Here is a 15,412-nt window from a genome sequence, read left to right as displayed (position 1 = left end):
AAGAGGATTAAAGGCACTTATACCCACAATCTGAAATTCTTTCTATAGAAATTTAGTCCATAAATGCACTTGCACCTGTGAGAAACCATGTACAAATAAAGGTTTTCATTATAACATGCTATATAAGAACAAGAGATTGAGAATTGGAAAGAGAACTATTTTCTAGCTATACAAGAGTAACATTTCCTTAAACCTTGAGAGGAAAAAAAATATCCTCTTTGGCATCATCTGACTGATCTTACTTCCCAAATTACAGGGATCTTAATGGTGAAACTTATGTATCAATTAGGGAAACAATTAAGGAAAAATCAAGATAAAGAAAATTGGCAAAAAGCAAAAAGAAGAAGGAAGAAATGTAAATAGCTTTAACTGCTTTCAAAAGAGGAAAAAATGTTTTGAATTACTGCTATTGGCAATCTGTCCTCAGTCTTTGAATATTCTATTCCATATGACCAACATAAACTGCAATTTTAATGTAGCAATGATACTAACTAACAAAGATTTAGCAAATATTCTGAGAGGTTTTGCATAAGTGGTTACATGCAATCCTCAATAACCACAAGTTACTTCCTACTACTGGCCTCACTTTCAGATGAGGAAATGAAATTTCAGCAAGGACCAATAGCCTGCCTGATGCCACACAACTGATAAGAAGCAAAGCCACTACCTGCCCTTTGGACTCCACAACCAGAACTTGTAGTCACTACTCTGTGTTCGATGCTATCATGGCCCATATCATATCCCAGCTTAGCTATATGTGAGGTGGTGGTTTTATCAAGTGGTGTCTGCATCATTAAGCAAGTACTTAGAAAGTACACAGCACCAGGGCACATTGTTTCATTCTGTCCTCACAACCACCCTCCAAGCAGGGCCTGCCATTACCCCATTTTACAGATAAGCTAATTGAGCCCCATTAGGGCTAGGTGACCCAAGGTCCAGACCTCAAAGCCAAGCTTTCCAGGCTATCTGAAACCAAAACCAGTGTCCACCACATGATGCAAATGCAAAAACTTACAGTTTCATAAATAATAAAGGTTTTGAAATTAAGAGGAGGTGGGCCCTAGAGGGGATGCCTAGGTCCTTCCAAAGACAACACCAGGGAGGGGGTACAGGGCTTATGGAAAGAAAAGGAAACAAACATTCTGTATCTCTGTCTCCATAGCACCTGGGGATTTTAAAGTGGTTTTAGAAGTATCTGGAGCATGTTCATGGCCCACATCACTGTTTTAAATTCTCTGTAGACCAAGGAGAAAAGCTATTGACACCCCTCGTTCCCCAGTTTATTATCACCGCTTATGGATGCTATGTCTCTGGAGAAACGGAAGACCTGATTGCAGTTTGTTTCTTCATCAGTTATGTATTCAGTTCCTACCAAGCACCAAATGCTCTTCCAAAAGCTGGTTACACAACAACAAACGATAAAAAAAAAAAAAATTCTTGCCCTGTGGAATTTATATTCTGGTGAGTAGAAAGAAAAAAGAACCATGGACTAAATTAGTAAATACACTTAAGTTAGACTGTGTAAGCGCTATGGAGAAAAATAAATTGAAGGGAGGGAAAGAAGAGAAATGTGGGGGTAAATGTTGCAGTTTTCATGAGGCTGGTCGGGGGTATCTCACTGAGAAGGTACAAAATATTACTGTTACCTAAATCGTGCAGATTCTAACTGATTCCAAGTTTTGCCTCTTGAATTAAAATGGTTTATAAATAATTGCCAAAGCTCTTTCTCCTGGTACTGTGGTAATTATTTATGCAAAGTAGGTAAATAAATTCAGGTGGAGGCCCCAAACACAGAAAGGCTATCTGAACTCACTTGGGAAAACTGGATTATCGGCACCCCTTTTTTATTATTATTATTTATATATATATATGTATTTTACTTCATTTTTTCTTTTTGTACAATGCATGCCTTCTCCTCTCAGGTGTAGGCCCTGTAAAATTCCCACCACGTTTACCATCACCATAGTCCCTTGTGCTCTTCCCTCTCCTGCTTTGATCCCTCTTCCTCCCGCCTCCCCTGCAGAGTGTCTCTGATTAATAGCTGCCTGTTAATTTTGTTTTTTAATTTATTATAATTATTTTTTCCTGATCCCTTCTTTGGTGCCTCTACATTCCTTCTATAAGTGAAACTATTTGATAACTTTTGTTTTCTTTCTGGCTTATTTCACTGAGCATAATCCCTTCCAGCTCCATCCATGTGGCTGCAAATGGCATGAGTTTATCTTTTTTGATTGCTGAATAGTATTCCACATCTTCTTGATCCAGTCATCTATTTTGGGGCATTTGGGTTGTTTCCATATCTTACCTGTTGTAAACAGGGCTGCAATAAACATAGGGGGCGCCGCTCTTTTTTGAGTGAGAGCCAGTCTCTAATTGGGGTCTGGTGACCCAAGTCTTTTCTTTTAAAATCCTTTGACGACACAAGGCAAGACAGTGGGAAAGAGAGGCTTGGTTTTACAAAGACTGGAATAAGTCGTAACTAACCCTCAAAAATCCTGGGTGAAATGCAGTGATTTTGTTCATAGCTCCCAACTACTCAGCTCAGGATTGGGAAAGGGAATTTCCCCCAAGTCTGTTCATGCCCAAAGTGCAGAGATGTCAAAGCAGACTTGGATCCCACTCAGATGTCTGAACCTGGAAAAGCTGCTTAACCAATCCAGGCCTCGGTTTCCCCATCTGAACCACAAAGGGAGATCATCACTAGCAGACAGCTGTGACCCCTGTGCCTGCGGGACCTGCGCGCCAAGAGGCTCGCCTTCCACGTCACATTCTGCAGCTGCCTCCTGAGCCAACTTTCTTCTTCTAGGTCCATCTGCTTATTCATACCCCACACTTATGAGGCAGTGTGGAAAGTCACCTTACTAACTCAGCAAAAGCAGTTATGAAGGAATACCCGATGCTAAAGCCATTGGCATCATGGGTCCATATGAGTGATGAACTGTATTAAACTGGGAGCACGGGGAAAAATGCCTCCCACTTGCTTCTTGATAGCACATCAGCCTCACCCAACACAACAAACCAAAGACCCCTCCTTTCTCTCTCTCTCTCCATGCCCACCACACTTTCTTGCTGTTCCACACCAGGACCAGAGCGACAGACAGTTTGGGGATCAGGAGGCCCCTTTAGCCACCTCTCTGTCTCTCTGCCACCTTTACCAGTGAGCCCACGGGCTTGGTCGTGACCTCCCTCTCTTTCCCAGTAGTACGTCTTTCCACCTCAGTAGTAAGAAATGCCCATGTGTGTCCAGCTGAACTCCAGCACCCAGAGGACACAGTCCTTTTTCATTTTAAATTTTACCAGAGAGAGGCCAATAATAATCCACACCCTCCAAAATGGAACCCATCCTGCCTTAAAGGTGGCTTCCCCAAACCCCCAACTTTCCTTTAGAACCTCCTTCCAGACTCCACACAGACCCTCTCACCCTCTCACTGTACCCCAGAGGACCAGACACCCTTCCCTCTGCTCTTGGCTAGTTTATTTGAGCATTAAGTGCTTCCCAGACTCACAGGGAAGCAATCTCTCTATGTTCTCTAATAGGCATCCCTTGATCACAACTCCACACCCTTATAGAAGGAAGGTGCAGCAACACTGTTAGCTAACCCCCAAATGCCAACTCCTTCCCCTCATTCCCCCCACCCCATCTTCCATAGCAGGAAAAAACTACAATTTCCCTCCCCGCATGGGTCTATGAAATCATTCTTCACACCACAAACAGAGACACAGCAACATACAGGCTTAGATACAACAGGGTGTGAAGATCCAGCCTCCATCCAGAGGAGGAAAACATACACAGGCAGTTGCACACAAACACACACACACACAGAGAGAGAGAGAGAGAGAGAGAGAGAGAGAGAGAGAGAGAGAGAGAGAGAGAGATGCATGCATGAATTTTGTTTTGTTTGTGTGTTTATATCATGTTGTGAATTGTTGATATTTCTATTTGTCTATGTTTAACAAATTCACAAGGGCATTTTGACCAAAGGACAGCAGCAAAAATCCACACTGTTCTATGCACACACACCAGGAATCCTAATGGACACTGGGTTTATGACCATACCTCATCACCTCCCGCTGATCCACTCTCTGAAGGAGGGCCTGGTGTTAACAGCAGAGAAGCAGAGTCCACACAGAGCAGCAACAGCCCAGGTGACGGTGTTACTAATGACTGCCAGCTTTTATTGTCAGTATCAGATCTACTAGTTAATTAGTAATCACAGGCTTCCCATGAGGAGAACATACCTAAGATCCTAGAACAAGAAGCAACCAACCTGACTCCTCTAAACCCTGCAGGCCCTGAATGTTTTCTACAGCAGTGATATCTATCAGGTGCATGGTAAAAGAACACAGTCCAACTCAAAATGTAGGAGATAAACAGAAAAAAATAAGCAAACCCAGGATCCCAGAAGAGCCCATCTCTCCCTGTGACCTCTAACCTTTCTGCAGCAGGTGACACTTGGTGGCCCAATCTGCTGGTTTGCATTTAAAGGGAATAGCTGTGAGATTTTTCAAAATAGTTTTATTTTCTTCCCTCCAGAAGAGGTACCACGAAGACTAGCTGGCAGTCTGGTGCTTCCTGTGGACCTCCCTTAGATTTATGTTTTTAAATTCATGACACAAAATCTATAAGGATACAAAGAAAACCAATTCCATTGAACTACTAGAATATTTTTAATGCAATGAAGCAATGTCTGTGCTTCCTCAATAGTACATATGCAAAGTAATGAAACTAGACCACTAACTCATACTATTACAGAAAAATTAATTCAGAATGTATGAAAGATTTGGATATAAGACCTGAAACTACAAAATATATAGAAGAAAACACAGGCAAACATTTCATAATATACATTTCAGAGTTGTCTGTGTGGATTCATCTCCAACATCCAGGAAAATAAAAGAAAATATAAACAATTGGGGCTGCATAAAACTAAAAAGCTCCTGCATAGAAAAAAAAACCCATCACTAAGACAAAAAAACACCTTACTGAATAGGAGAAAATGTTTGCATATCATACAGCTGACAAGAGGGTGATACCCAAGATCTACAAAAGAATCATACAACTCAACAAAAAGCAAATGGGTAGAAGATCTAAAGAGGCACTTCTCCAAAGAGGTCATACCAATAACCAATAGATACATGAAAAAAATGTTCATTATCACTTATCAGGGGAAAGCAAATCAAAATCACAATGAGATACTACCTCACACCTAGGAGAATGGCCCCACATCAAAAAGACCAGAAACAACAAGTGTTGGCAAGGGTGTGGAGATAATGGAATGTTCTTACATTTGGTGTGGGAATGTAGACTGGTCCAGCCCTTATGGACAAAAAGTATGGAGATTTCTCAAAAGGTTAAAAATGCATCTACCATATGACCCAACAATTCTACTCCTATATGAAGAATGCAAAGACACTGATTCAAAGGGATATATGCACACCTATGTTCACCGCAGCACTATTTACAATAGCCAGGTTATGGAAACTACCTATAAGCCCAGAGGAGTGGATGAGGAAGATGAGATATATATACATAATGGAATACTACTCAGATATTAAAAAAATAAACTTTTTTAAAAGATTTATTTATTTTATGCATACAAGAGCTGGGGTATAGGCCAGAGGTGCAGGTGGGTGAGAAAATTCACCAGAGACAGAGCAGGGAGCAGAACAGGCAGAAGGACCAAAATACACTGCTGAGGGGAGCAGCAGGAGAGACAGGCGAGGTCTGCCACACCATGTGGGAATCTCCCTAGCCGGCCAGGAATCAAACCCGTGCTGCAGAGGCTGTGGACAGCTTCACAGCGCTGCGCTCAACCTGCTGCACCACCGGGGAGGCCCCATACGCTCATTTTTTGTTGATTAGGAGCTTATTCATGGCCTCCCAGGTCCCTGGATCTCACATGTTATGGTTTAGGGGCTCCACATGGCCAGAATGTCTTTCAGCACCACCCTGGACACTCCCTGATTAGGTCCTCAAGTTTCCTGTGCTCACTATCTTTTCCTGATGACAGCATTCTTTCTATTCCTTTTTCCTGTGCTCAGACCATTTGAGTTCCAATTCATTGCCTGGCCACTTCTTACTCACTCATCAAGATTCTACTGCAAGTCTACTACTGATTTTTTTTTAATTTTAATTTTATTTTATATATTTTTTACATTTTTCATTTTTGCACAATGTATGCACCTTCATCTTGGTCATAGTCCCCATACAATTCCCACCCCCCTAATTTGAATCCTAATCCCTCCTCCCCCCCATAGTAGTAGTGTGTCTCTAGTTTATAGTTGCTTATTGATTTTTATTTTTACTTTATTATAATTAGTCTTTTTCCTGGTCCCTTATTTTGGTTTTCTAAATTCCTACTATGAGTGAGACCATCCGGTATTTTTCTTCTTCTTTCTGGCTAGTTTCACTGAGCATGATCCCTTCCAGCATCATCCATGTTGCTGCAAATGGCATGTGTTTATCTTTTTTGAATGCTGAGTAATATTCCATTGTGTATATGGACCACATCTTCTTGATCCAGTCATCTATTTTTGGACATTTGTGTTGTTTCAAAAGCTTAGCTATTGTAAATAGTGCTTCAATTAACATAGGGGTGCAGGTGCCCCTATGATGTTTCTGTGTTCTTTAGGTAAATACCTAGGAGTGGAATTGCTGGATCATATGGAAGCGCCATCTTTAGCAGGTTGAGGAATCTCCACAGATCTTTCCATAGTGGTTGGACCAGTTTGCACTCCCACCAGCTATGTAGGAGAGTTCCTTTTTCTCCACATCCTCGCCAACATTTGTTGTTGCTTGTTAAAAAATAAAAAATAAACTCTTGCCATTCGTGAGTGACATCATGGATGGAACTAGAAGGCATTATACTAAGCAAATAAGTCAATGGTTGGCATCACTTATATGTGGAATATAAAGAGATCAAACAAAAGGTCAGATAAAGACAAACCAATAACAAAGTCTAGTTATGACTATAGAATTGAAGCTACCAGAGGGATGGGGGAGAAAGCAAAGTAGGGAGGGGGCACCATGGGCTGTGGTAGAGGAGGGGTGTTGGAGTTGGGTGTGATATGGTAACATACACCTGAAGGATGTGATACTATACCCGTAAATCATATACAGTGTTGTGAGCCAGTTTTACCTCGTTTAAATATGGATAACAGAAAAGACCTGGAATAAAAAGTATATATTGTTCTATTGTATGGGCACCCATATCCCAAAGTGCTCAGAGAAATACTAGCCATTTATCAAGTCCCCACTGTCTAGTTCCTTCAAGCTCTTGGTCAAAGACAGACTGATTTGAGGGACCTATCCTGGCCACTGAGCTAAGAAGGGGCTGCTGAGCACCAGTGTGTTCTCCCATCTTCTTGGCATTAAACATGAGTTAATGGATTCTCACTTCCTGGAATAAAATCCTCACAGAAAATAAAATACTCATCTGTCTAAATGTTACCAGCAGTAAACTGTGGGTGGGTTAGATGACCCTGAAAGTATCTCTAATAGTCCATTAGTCTAATATACTTAAATATAACACTAAAATTGAGATGAATCACTTCTTGGGAGAGTGTTTCCATGTTAAACCTTCAAATGGTAGTTTAGTGGGTTCTGTAACATTTCATGGAAAGAGAGTGGGGTTTGGAAGTAAGTCAGCCTGGGTTTAAATATTGGATTCTCTACTTACATGCTCTAGACTTTGGGCAGTCCTTTAAATTTTTGGAAGCTCAGTTGCCTTCTCTTTAAACTAGAGATGATAACATGCATGCCATAATATCATTCCAGGTCTAAGCCAAAATAGTGAGTACCTGGCATCTGATGTCAATTTCCCAATCCCTCCCCAACTTCTTTTTTCTGAAAATAAAATACAGTAAACAGTGCAATTAGCTTAAATTCTGCTAAGAACCATTGCTCCAGTTCATCTACGCCCAGGAATAACATCACTAGGTTGGGTTGAAAGAGGGAGCCTCTTCCACCAATGGACCAGCATCACAGAGAAGTGAGCCACCAGCGCCTCCCATGAGAACTAATCCCACAGGCCAGTGGAGCAAAGCCAGGCCTAGTCCATTATTTTGTTTGAAGGAGTCACACACACTGCTCAAACCCACAAACACATGGCTCCTATCCCCCTTCCAATCACAAATCATGTCCATCTCTACCAGCTACACACTTGAAATGTACCTCTTTCTTATCGCAATGAGTTGATTTTCCTTCCTTTGTTTCAGATACAAACTCTTCACATCAGAGGCTACCTGGAAAGGGAGAAATGCACTTGTTTGGGGCAGCAGTAATTTCTCTGCCCAGAAGTGCTCAGAGGAAGGTGAGAGCAGAAGGGACTTACACTGAGCATTACAGCATATCCTTCTCTTGTGAAATACCTGTTACTCAGCAATTTCACATCAGCTTTCACCCCTTCCTGCCTCTTAACCCCACAGACTGAGCACCTGCCACACGCATGCAAATCCAAGGAGAAAGTTATTAGGGATAAAACATTGCCCAAGATTCACGCGCTAGTAATAAAACTTCTTTTAGAACACCTTGCAACTTTCAGAGCACTTTAATCTGTATTATGTCATTAAGCACAACAACCCTAACCAGTAGGACAGGTACTTTTAATGCCCATCTATAAATGAGGAAACAGAAACTAAGGACAATCACTTACTAAAGGTCACTCAAATAGCAGCAGAGTCAAACCTATGCAAATTAAATTTCAATCTAGTGATTGAATATTCATAAAGTACAAAGTCAGTAAATTTGAAAAAGCAAATAGTTGCTTCTTCATTCTATATATTTGTTCATTCATTTAAAAAAAATTAAAAGTTAACTCCCCACCCTTTCTACCAAAGTGGAAATTGTCAGATCCTATCATTTATCAGTTTCCCATCCTCATCTCAGATGGCTACTTTTCTTTAATCCCAAATCCTGACTAGAGACCCCCAATATTTCCTCCCCACACCCAGAGGACACCTGCCAACTCCTACAGGGAAGGGCAACACAATCCTGACCTCTGGTGCCAGCTGATTGGGCCGGCACTGGACAGCTGACCAACCTGGTCCAACCAGATTCTTCCTCTCTGACATTAGGATTTGAGACACAGAGTCGAATTCATATTGCATTGGGCACTAAGATCATATCATTTTATTGAGGCAGAAATTAGAGTTTACTAAAAAGTACTTGCTTTCCCAAAAGAGAAAGGAATAAGCATGTAGAAAGTAGCAAGAATTAGCGGCCATTTAAATTCAAAGAAGGAAAAGCAGAGAGACGAGCAACTGGTACTTTTCCTATTTCTATGAAGTAAATTTCAGGTCATGCTCCTGCTTCTTCGCCAAATTACTGCCTCTACTACGCCTGCCATCACTGCTTCTGCGACACATATCCTGCACCCCCTTCTCACTGCCGTTCTCGACACATAGCAGGCCTGGATTTGGGGGTTCCTGAGACGCTCGCATATGACAGCTCCAATGCCACTTGACCATGGAGTCTAACAAGACTCCAAATTTCATTTATGGCGGAGCATTTGGGTGAGGGCGGCTAACTCCTCCCACTGACAAGACAACACGGATCCTGAATAAAGCTCCTGGCGCCTCCTGAGTGGAGGCCATGTGAGGTGTGGCTATCTCTGGGATGGTCCCAGTCTTACTCCCTCGTAACCCAGGGGTTCTCAAATGCCAGTGTGCATGGGAATACCCTGAATGGCTAGTTCAGACACAGATGAGCTCCAACTTCAGAGCAGTTGCTTCCACAGCCCTAAGTGGGGTCCAACCACTTGCATTTCTAACAGGTTCTCTGTGACTCTGACCATCCTGTCTGATGTCACGTGCGATGAATTACTCGAGATGACCTGAATGAATGAGTCCTCCAGTCAGAGAGCCTATTTAATCCACCCTCTGCGTGCAGGGCTGGCATGAGGACAAGGCCTCCTGACATGCTCCAGGGGTCTCTGAGCCTTGCTGCCACTGGTGGCTACAGTTTTGTCCTGGGTCAGGTTCCACGGCCCAGTTCTCTCTCCCCTCAGGGCCTCTCCTGAGTGGCTATGTGCAGTGTTGTGAGAAGTTCTCAGCCTTTAACCTTCAGTGCAGGAAGCATGTATGGCCCCAGGAGCAAAATCACATAGAATCTAGCGAGGGCTACACACGAGACTACATCCTGAGGAATGCATCGTGGACAGCATCACCCTGGCATTAGGGAGATGACCAACTAAGGGAGCAAAAGTCTAGCTGTGTGTCACATAGCCTGAGGAACACAGAAGAACAGTATCACATAGTCCCTGCTTTTGAACAGCTCGCCATAATGGCAAACACAGACAAATGCAGATTTTAATAAATAGGGTGAGTGCAACAGCAGTGGGATGAGCAAAGCATGATGGAAGCAGAGAACTACAGGCCTGGAGTCCAGAGGCCCTCATCCCAGGGCTGCCTGGAGAAACCAGGAAGAATTCCCTTCAACACTAAGGACTTCTCTTAGATTTTCGTTTGCACATTACCGGTGGCAATGCTAACCTGCAGGGCCGACAGACGTGTCCTCTCAGGGATCTTAAGTGAGCCTAGAGTGTGTGTGCATGCGCGAGATTATCTGACAGTAAAGACAGTTCTGTTTTCCAAAGTTTGTAGTGGGTTGAAAGGGCGCCTTCACGGCTAAGTTCCTTTGGGCAATACTGCCACCTGGTGTGCAGAGGAGGAAAGGAAGACCAGTCTGGTCTGCGTGCTGACCTCTGCTGGGTTGTGGCCACCGAAAAGAATGAAGGACCCAACTGAGGGCATCACAAGTACACTGACTTACGCACAAGGTCACTGCTATGTGATTTTGTACCATGAAGGACTGCCTGATTATCGGGATAGGAATAGTTCAGGATAAAACAGGACGGGCCATTTTTAGTAACGATTAACCTGTGTGGCATTACTTGTAAATAAAAGGAGCTGTAGTCAGAAGAAAACATGAAAAAGACAAAATGTCTACAGAGACAAAGGGGGCAGCGCACATAACGCATATTGAAAAATTTGAAGGAAAATGAGGGAAAGAAGACAGGATGAAGAACATCACAGACACATCACAATGGTAATTACGAACCAACAGAGTGCCTGTCCTCATGGATGCGTTGGGAACAGTGAGACATTCAGAGGGAGCCAACGGCCCAGAGAGAGACCGTGAAGAATTGGCAGAATGAACCAGTGCAGCACGAGGGAGAAGATGAACAGAGGCTGGAAGGCTCTAGCCCTGCAAGGAAATGCTATTGGGCAAACCAGCCTCTCCACGTCTTCTTCCCCTTCATCTTCATTCATCCCCGGATGAAATGGTGGCGTGAACGAAGCATGACGGACAAGAATAAAAGAATTTAAAAAGCTAAAGCATTTGTAAGGGGGAAGAGAGCACCTGGTGATGGTGAATGTTCTAAAACACACTGCGTATAAATAACCAGGTCCCCATCTATGCTGAGAAACTAGTCTGACGTAAAACTTTTGCAGAAGTGAAGCTGAAATCAGTCCACATTCCTCTGCAGATCAAGGTGAATTACCCATTCGGGGAAGCCCAAGCTCACCAAATGTTTGGAAATGTTTAAAAATGGGAGAAAACTAGACTTCAGAAATGACACCCAAGTGGGCCTCCCTGGTGGCGCAGTGGTTGAGCGCTGGGTTGCGAAGCTGCCAGCAGCTTCTTCAGCGCCGGTTCAATCCCCGGCTGCTCCCCGGCCACCAGAGGAGGGTCCCACATGGCGCGCAGACCTCTCCTGCCGCCCGCTGCTCCCCTCAGCAGTGTACTTCAGTCCCTCTGCCTGCTTTGCTCCCCGCTCTGGCTCTGGTGAATTCTCTCACCCTCCCATGCTTCTGAATGTACCCAGTGCTTGTATAAATAAATCTTTAAAAAAAAAAAAAAAGAAATGACACCCAAGTATGTTAGAATACAATGTCCAGGTATGTTCAAAAAAATGTTCTCGTTGTTATCCATGGGAATGTTATAGATGACGAAACGCTTATTTGTGAAAATTTCAATCATTCAAAAATGTTTACTGATTGGAAACAGTATGAGCTGTTGGAAGCTAGCATGAGCCTTCATGAAATTTACATTTTTAGTGGGGGCAGGTAGATACAGGAACTAAATAACTGCATGTCTGCAGGAATATTCCACAGGTTAAGGATGACAGTAAGCACCCAACATGCTTGCTATAGTTAGGGATGGTCTCTGACAAGGGGACTTTTAAGAAGAGACCTTCTGAAAAGAAAGTGAAAGTATGTAGGAGGAAAGTAATTAAATTTGCAAGAAAAGCAAGTGCAAACGTCCTGAGGCAGGGGGTGCTTGGTGAGTTCACAGGACAGGAAAGGTAGCTGGCGGGGAGTGAGGGAAAAGACAAGGGTCACAGATTGACAAATGAGAAGGAACAGAGGCCCAAATGTGTAGGGGACCTAGAGGTTACGTCAGGACTTAGTTGTTATGATGAGAAAGATGGGAGGCCCTGAAAGGTTTGAACAGAGCAATGCCATGATCTCAGTTCTTCTGTCACACAATCATTACTGTTGCTTTGGAGAAAATGGGGTAAGAGAATGGGGTGGGAAGCAAAAAGAGAAGTAAAAATCTTCAGCAATAATCCAAGTCAGCTAGGCCCCTGGCCCTCTCCCTGCACAGCAAGGTGCTGTCTTGCTTGTGTGAAAACTCCTCTTGCCAAACACAAAAGCTGGCACAGTGATGATGATGACTGAACAAACTCTGTCAATGGCAGCCAGGCCAGTCATAAGCTGGTACCAGACAAGGAATGGTCCATATATTCATATTAAAAACATAAGTCTGGGAGAGACTCGGGGCCCAGAGGTGTGGTACAGGCATGCAAATGGAAAGAGGCATCATTTCCAACCTCAGTTCCCCACAAATCCACACGTACTTGGCCTGCTGCCAGTTTCCATGAACAAATCCCATAAGCAAATCCCACTCTCCTTTCTACTCACACAGGTGCAGATGGACACGCAAATCTGGGCTTGGGACATTGAGACCCTGTCTTGTTTGCATCCCTGATGCTGTGATGTGCTCCCCTAGGGAGACAGCAATACAGAAACACCTGGGTTAGTAAAGGCTTCTGCCTCACCCCAAAGAAAGAGCCATCACTCTCCCACTCTTGCAAAGAGCCCTTGTTGGGAGAGATCTTATAAAACAGCGGCATTCCTCCGAGAGTGCTGCCAGGACTTTCGACGCAGCCACTCTGGAATACATCTAGGGCGAGAGTCGGACGCCTGGGGAAGGAGAAGCCTTGGCTCAGAAGACACACTCACCTTTCTCTGCCAGCTGGCACGTGAGGTTCCTTTGGCCCGGGAGGAGGGACACCATGTTGACGCTGACTCCTGCCGTCACCGTGTCCTATGAAGTCAAGGGTGTATTTCTGGTCCTTTCAGTCCTGGAGTTTGCAGTGGGCATCCTGGCCAATGCCTTCATTTTCTTGGTGAATCTCTGGGATGTGGTGAGGAGGCAGCCGCTGAGCAGCTGTGACCTTGTGCTGCTGGGTCTCAGCCTCACCCGGCTCTTCCTGCAAGGGCTGCTGTTCCTGGATGCCATCCAGCTTACCCACGTCCAGCAGATGAAAGACCCACTGAACGTCAGCTACCAAACCATCATCATGCTCTGGATGATCATAAAGCAAGCCAGCCTCTGGCTGGCCACCTGCCTCAGTCTCCTCTACTGCTCGAAGATCGTCCGTTTCTCATACACCTTCCTGGTCTGCTTGGTGTGCTGGATCCCCAGGAAGCTCCCCCACATGCTCCTGGGTGCTCTCCTGATCTCCTGTGTCTGCATCGCCTTCTGTCTGTGGGACTATTTTAGTAGGCCTGGCCTCATCGTCGTGGCTACAGGAGTCATGAACCACAGCAAGGAACTCAATGTGCAAATCGTACAACTCCATTTCTTCCATTCCTTCCTCATCTGCAGCCTGGGGGCCATCCCCCCTTTCCTCATTTTTGTCATTTCTTCTGGGGTGTTGATTGTCTCCCTGGGGGGGCACCTGAGGACAATGAGAGCCATAACCAGAGACTCACGAGACCCCAGCCTGGAGGCCCACATCAGAGCCCTCAAGTCTCTGGCCTCCTTCCTCTGCCTCTACGTGGTGTCGTTCTGCGCAGCCCTGGTGTCGGTGCCTTTACTGATGCTGTGGAAGCACAAGCTGGGGGTGATGGTCTGTGTGGGGGTCATGGCCGCCTGTCCCTCAGGACACTCAGTCATCTTGATCTCAGGCAACCCCAAGCTGAGAAGAGCTTTGGGGGCCATTCTACACTGGGCCCAGAGCAGCAGATGGGGCAGCATGGACCTCAGGACACCAAATCCCTGCTGAGAGTGGACAGGTAGTGGGCTCTTCATGAACTTGCCCCCAACTGGCCATAAAGCCTTCATAAACCTATCCCAGTTCCTTCTGCAAAAATTCCCTTAGAGTCTCTCCACTTGACATCCCAGGACTCACCCACAGAAGAATAAAATACTTGAAGCTCTAAGCGTGGCCTCGGCAAGTGGCATTTGTTCCTGAAGTTTGCTGGATAGAATGAAGTAAACAGAGATGTCAAAGTATGTGGATTATCAGTGCTTGGCGTGAGCCAAACCACCAGTAGTCACCTCTTCTGGAATAATTTCTAAATTCCAAAGCAGTGGGGTCAGCTTGCATGTGGTTGCCAAGTCTATTTCTTAGAACTGGTGTCAACATGATACTTGGACATATTTTCACTATTATGGCAATTATATGACCCTGGTCGAGCTCTGCGGTTTTCATGGAAACATAAGAAATGAAGAGACAAACTGGGAAGAACAATTATGTCATCATTTCAACTTCATGAGGTACTACTTTAAAGCGCCCCAGAAACGAGAAGCTTGGGGGTCATTTTGTCAGAAATGCATGTTCAACCTGCTTTACAGTGGGAAGAAAGAGGTCGAGATTTGCCCAGTAGGGGCCCTAGGCACTAGAGTCAAGGGGGTCACTTGCCCTTGAAGACAGCAGTTCACCTGGTACCAAACATTGGTCAAGACAGCCTAGCTAAGTGTTATGTGGCCTAGGTCCAGCATCTTCTCTCTGGCTGCACATGAACCCAATCAGGAAGGCTCCCTCAAATCAGATCCTAAAAAGAAAGCATAGAGCCCACGAGGCATCCAGCTCTTGAGAGGCGCCTGGTGCTGCTGGTGTGGGCACCTCGATGCCCCCTCCTGTCAGGTCTTGATAAATAAATCCAATTGCTCCTCCCAGATTTTCCAGACACACGAACCTTTTGGTCACAAAATTGGCAACTTTATCTGGGTCCTTTCCTTGTGGGACACAGACATTTTCCTAGTTTCCCTCAAAGGTTCCCACTCCTGGTTACACATTGAAATCCCCAGTGGGGGTTTGAAAAATCTCAATGTCCTGGCCTCGTCCTAGCTGATCAAACTGAAGTACTGGCTTCAGGCATTGTGGGTTTTTTTTTT

The 15,412-nt window shown here is 44.5% G+C and overlaps 2 protein-coding genes across 5 annotated transcripts in view; one reads left to right on the top strand and one right to left on the bottom strand.

Annotated features, from left to right (window-relative positions):
• Positions 1-13,321, bottom strand: part of MGAM (maltase-glucoamylase) — an 86,257-nt gene extending 72,936 nt beyond the window's left edge. For 2 of the 4 annotated variants that reach the window (XM_037514723.2, XM_054692739.1), the window contains exon 1: positions 4,058-4,140. The gene's annotated coding sequence lies outside the window, so the exon portion shown is untranslated. Of the gene's footprint in view, positions 1-4,057; positions 4,141-7,679; positions 7,739-13,248 lie in introns of those variants that run through there. The other 2 variants (XM_054692737.1, XM_054692736.1) reach the window with 2 other exon arrangements.
• TAS2R38 (taste 2 receptor member 38) lies at positions 13,302-14,297 on the top strand. The gene has a single exon (XM_037518476.1). It carries the CDS (start codon positions 13,302-13,304, stop codon positions 14,295-14,297), a length of 996 nt encoding a protein of 331 aa, XP_037374373.1.
• The last annotated feature ends 1,115 nt before the right edge of the window (positions 14,298-15,412 follow it).

This window comes from Talpa occidentalis, unplaced genomic scaffold (assembly GCF_014898055.3).
Source record: "Talpa occidentalis isolate TD23 unplaced genomic scaffold, MPIMG_talOcc4v2.1, whole genome shotgun sequence".
Classification (NCBI taxonomy): Eukaryota; Metazoa; Chordata; class Mammalia; order Eulipotyphla; family Talpidae; genus Talpa; species Talpa occidentalis.
Note: the sequence above shows the minus strand (reverse complement) of the source record. Positions and strands in the feature narration are given on the sequence as shown.

Bases quoted from the DNA above. Each gene is read 5' to 3' on its own strand.
- TAS2R38 (XM_037518476.1), top strand. From the start codon at position 13,302: ATGTTGACGCTGACTCCTGCCGTCACCGTGTCCTATGAAGTCAAGGGT.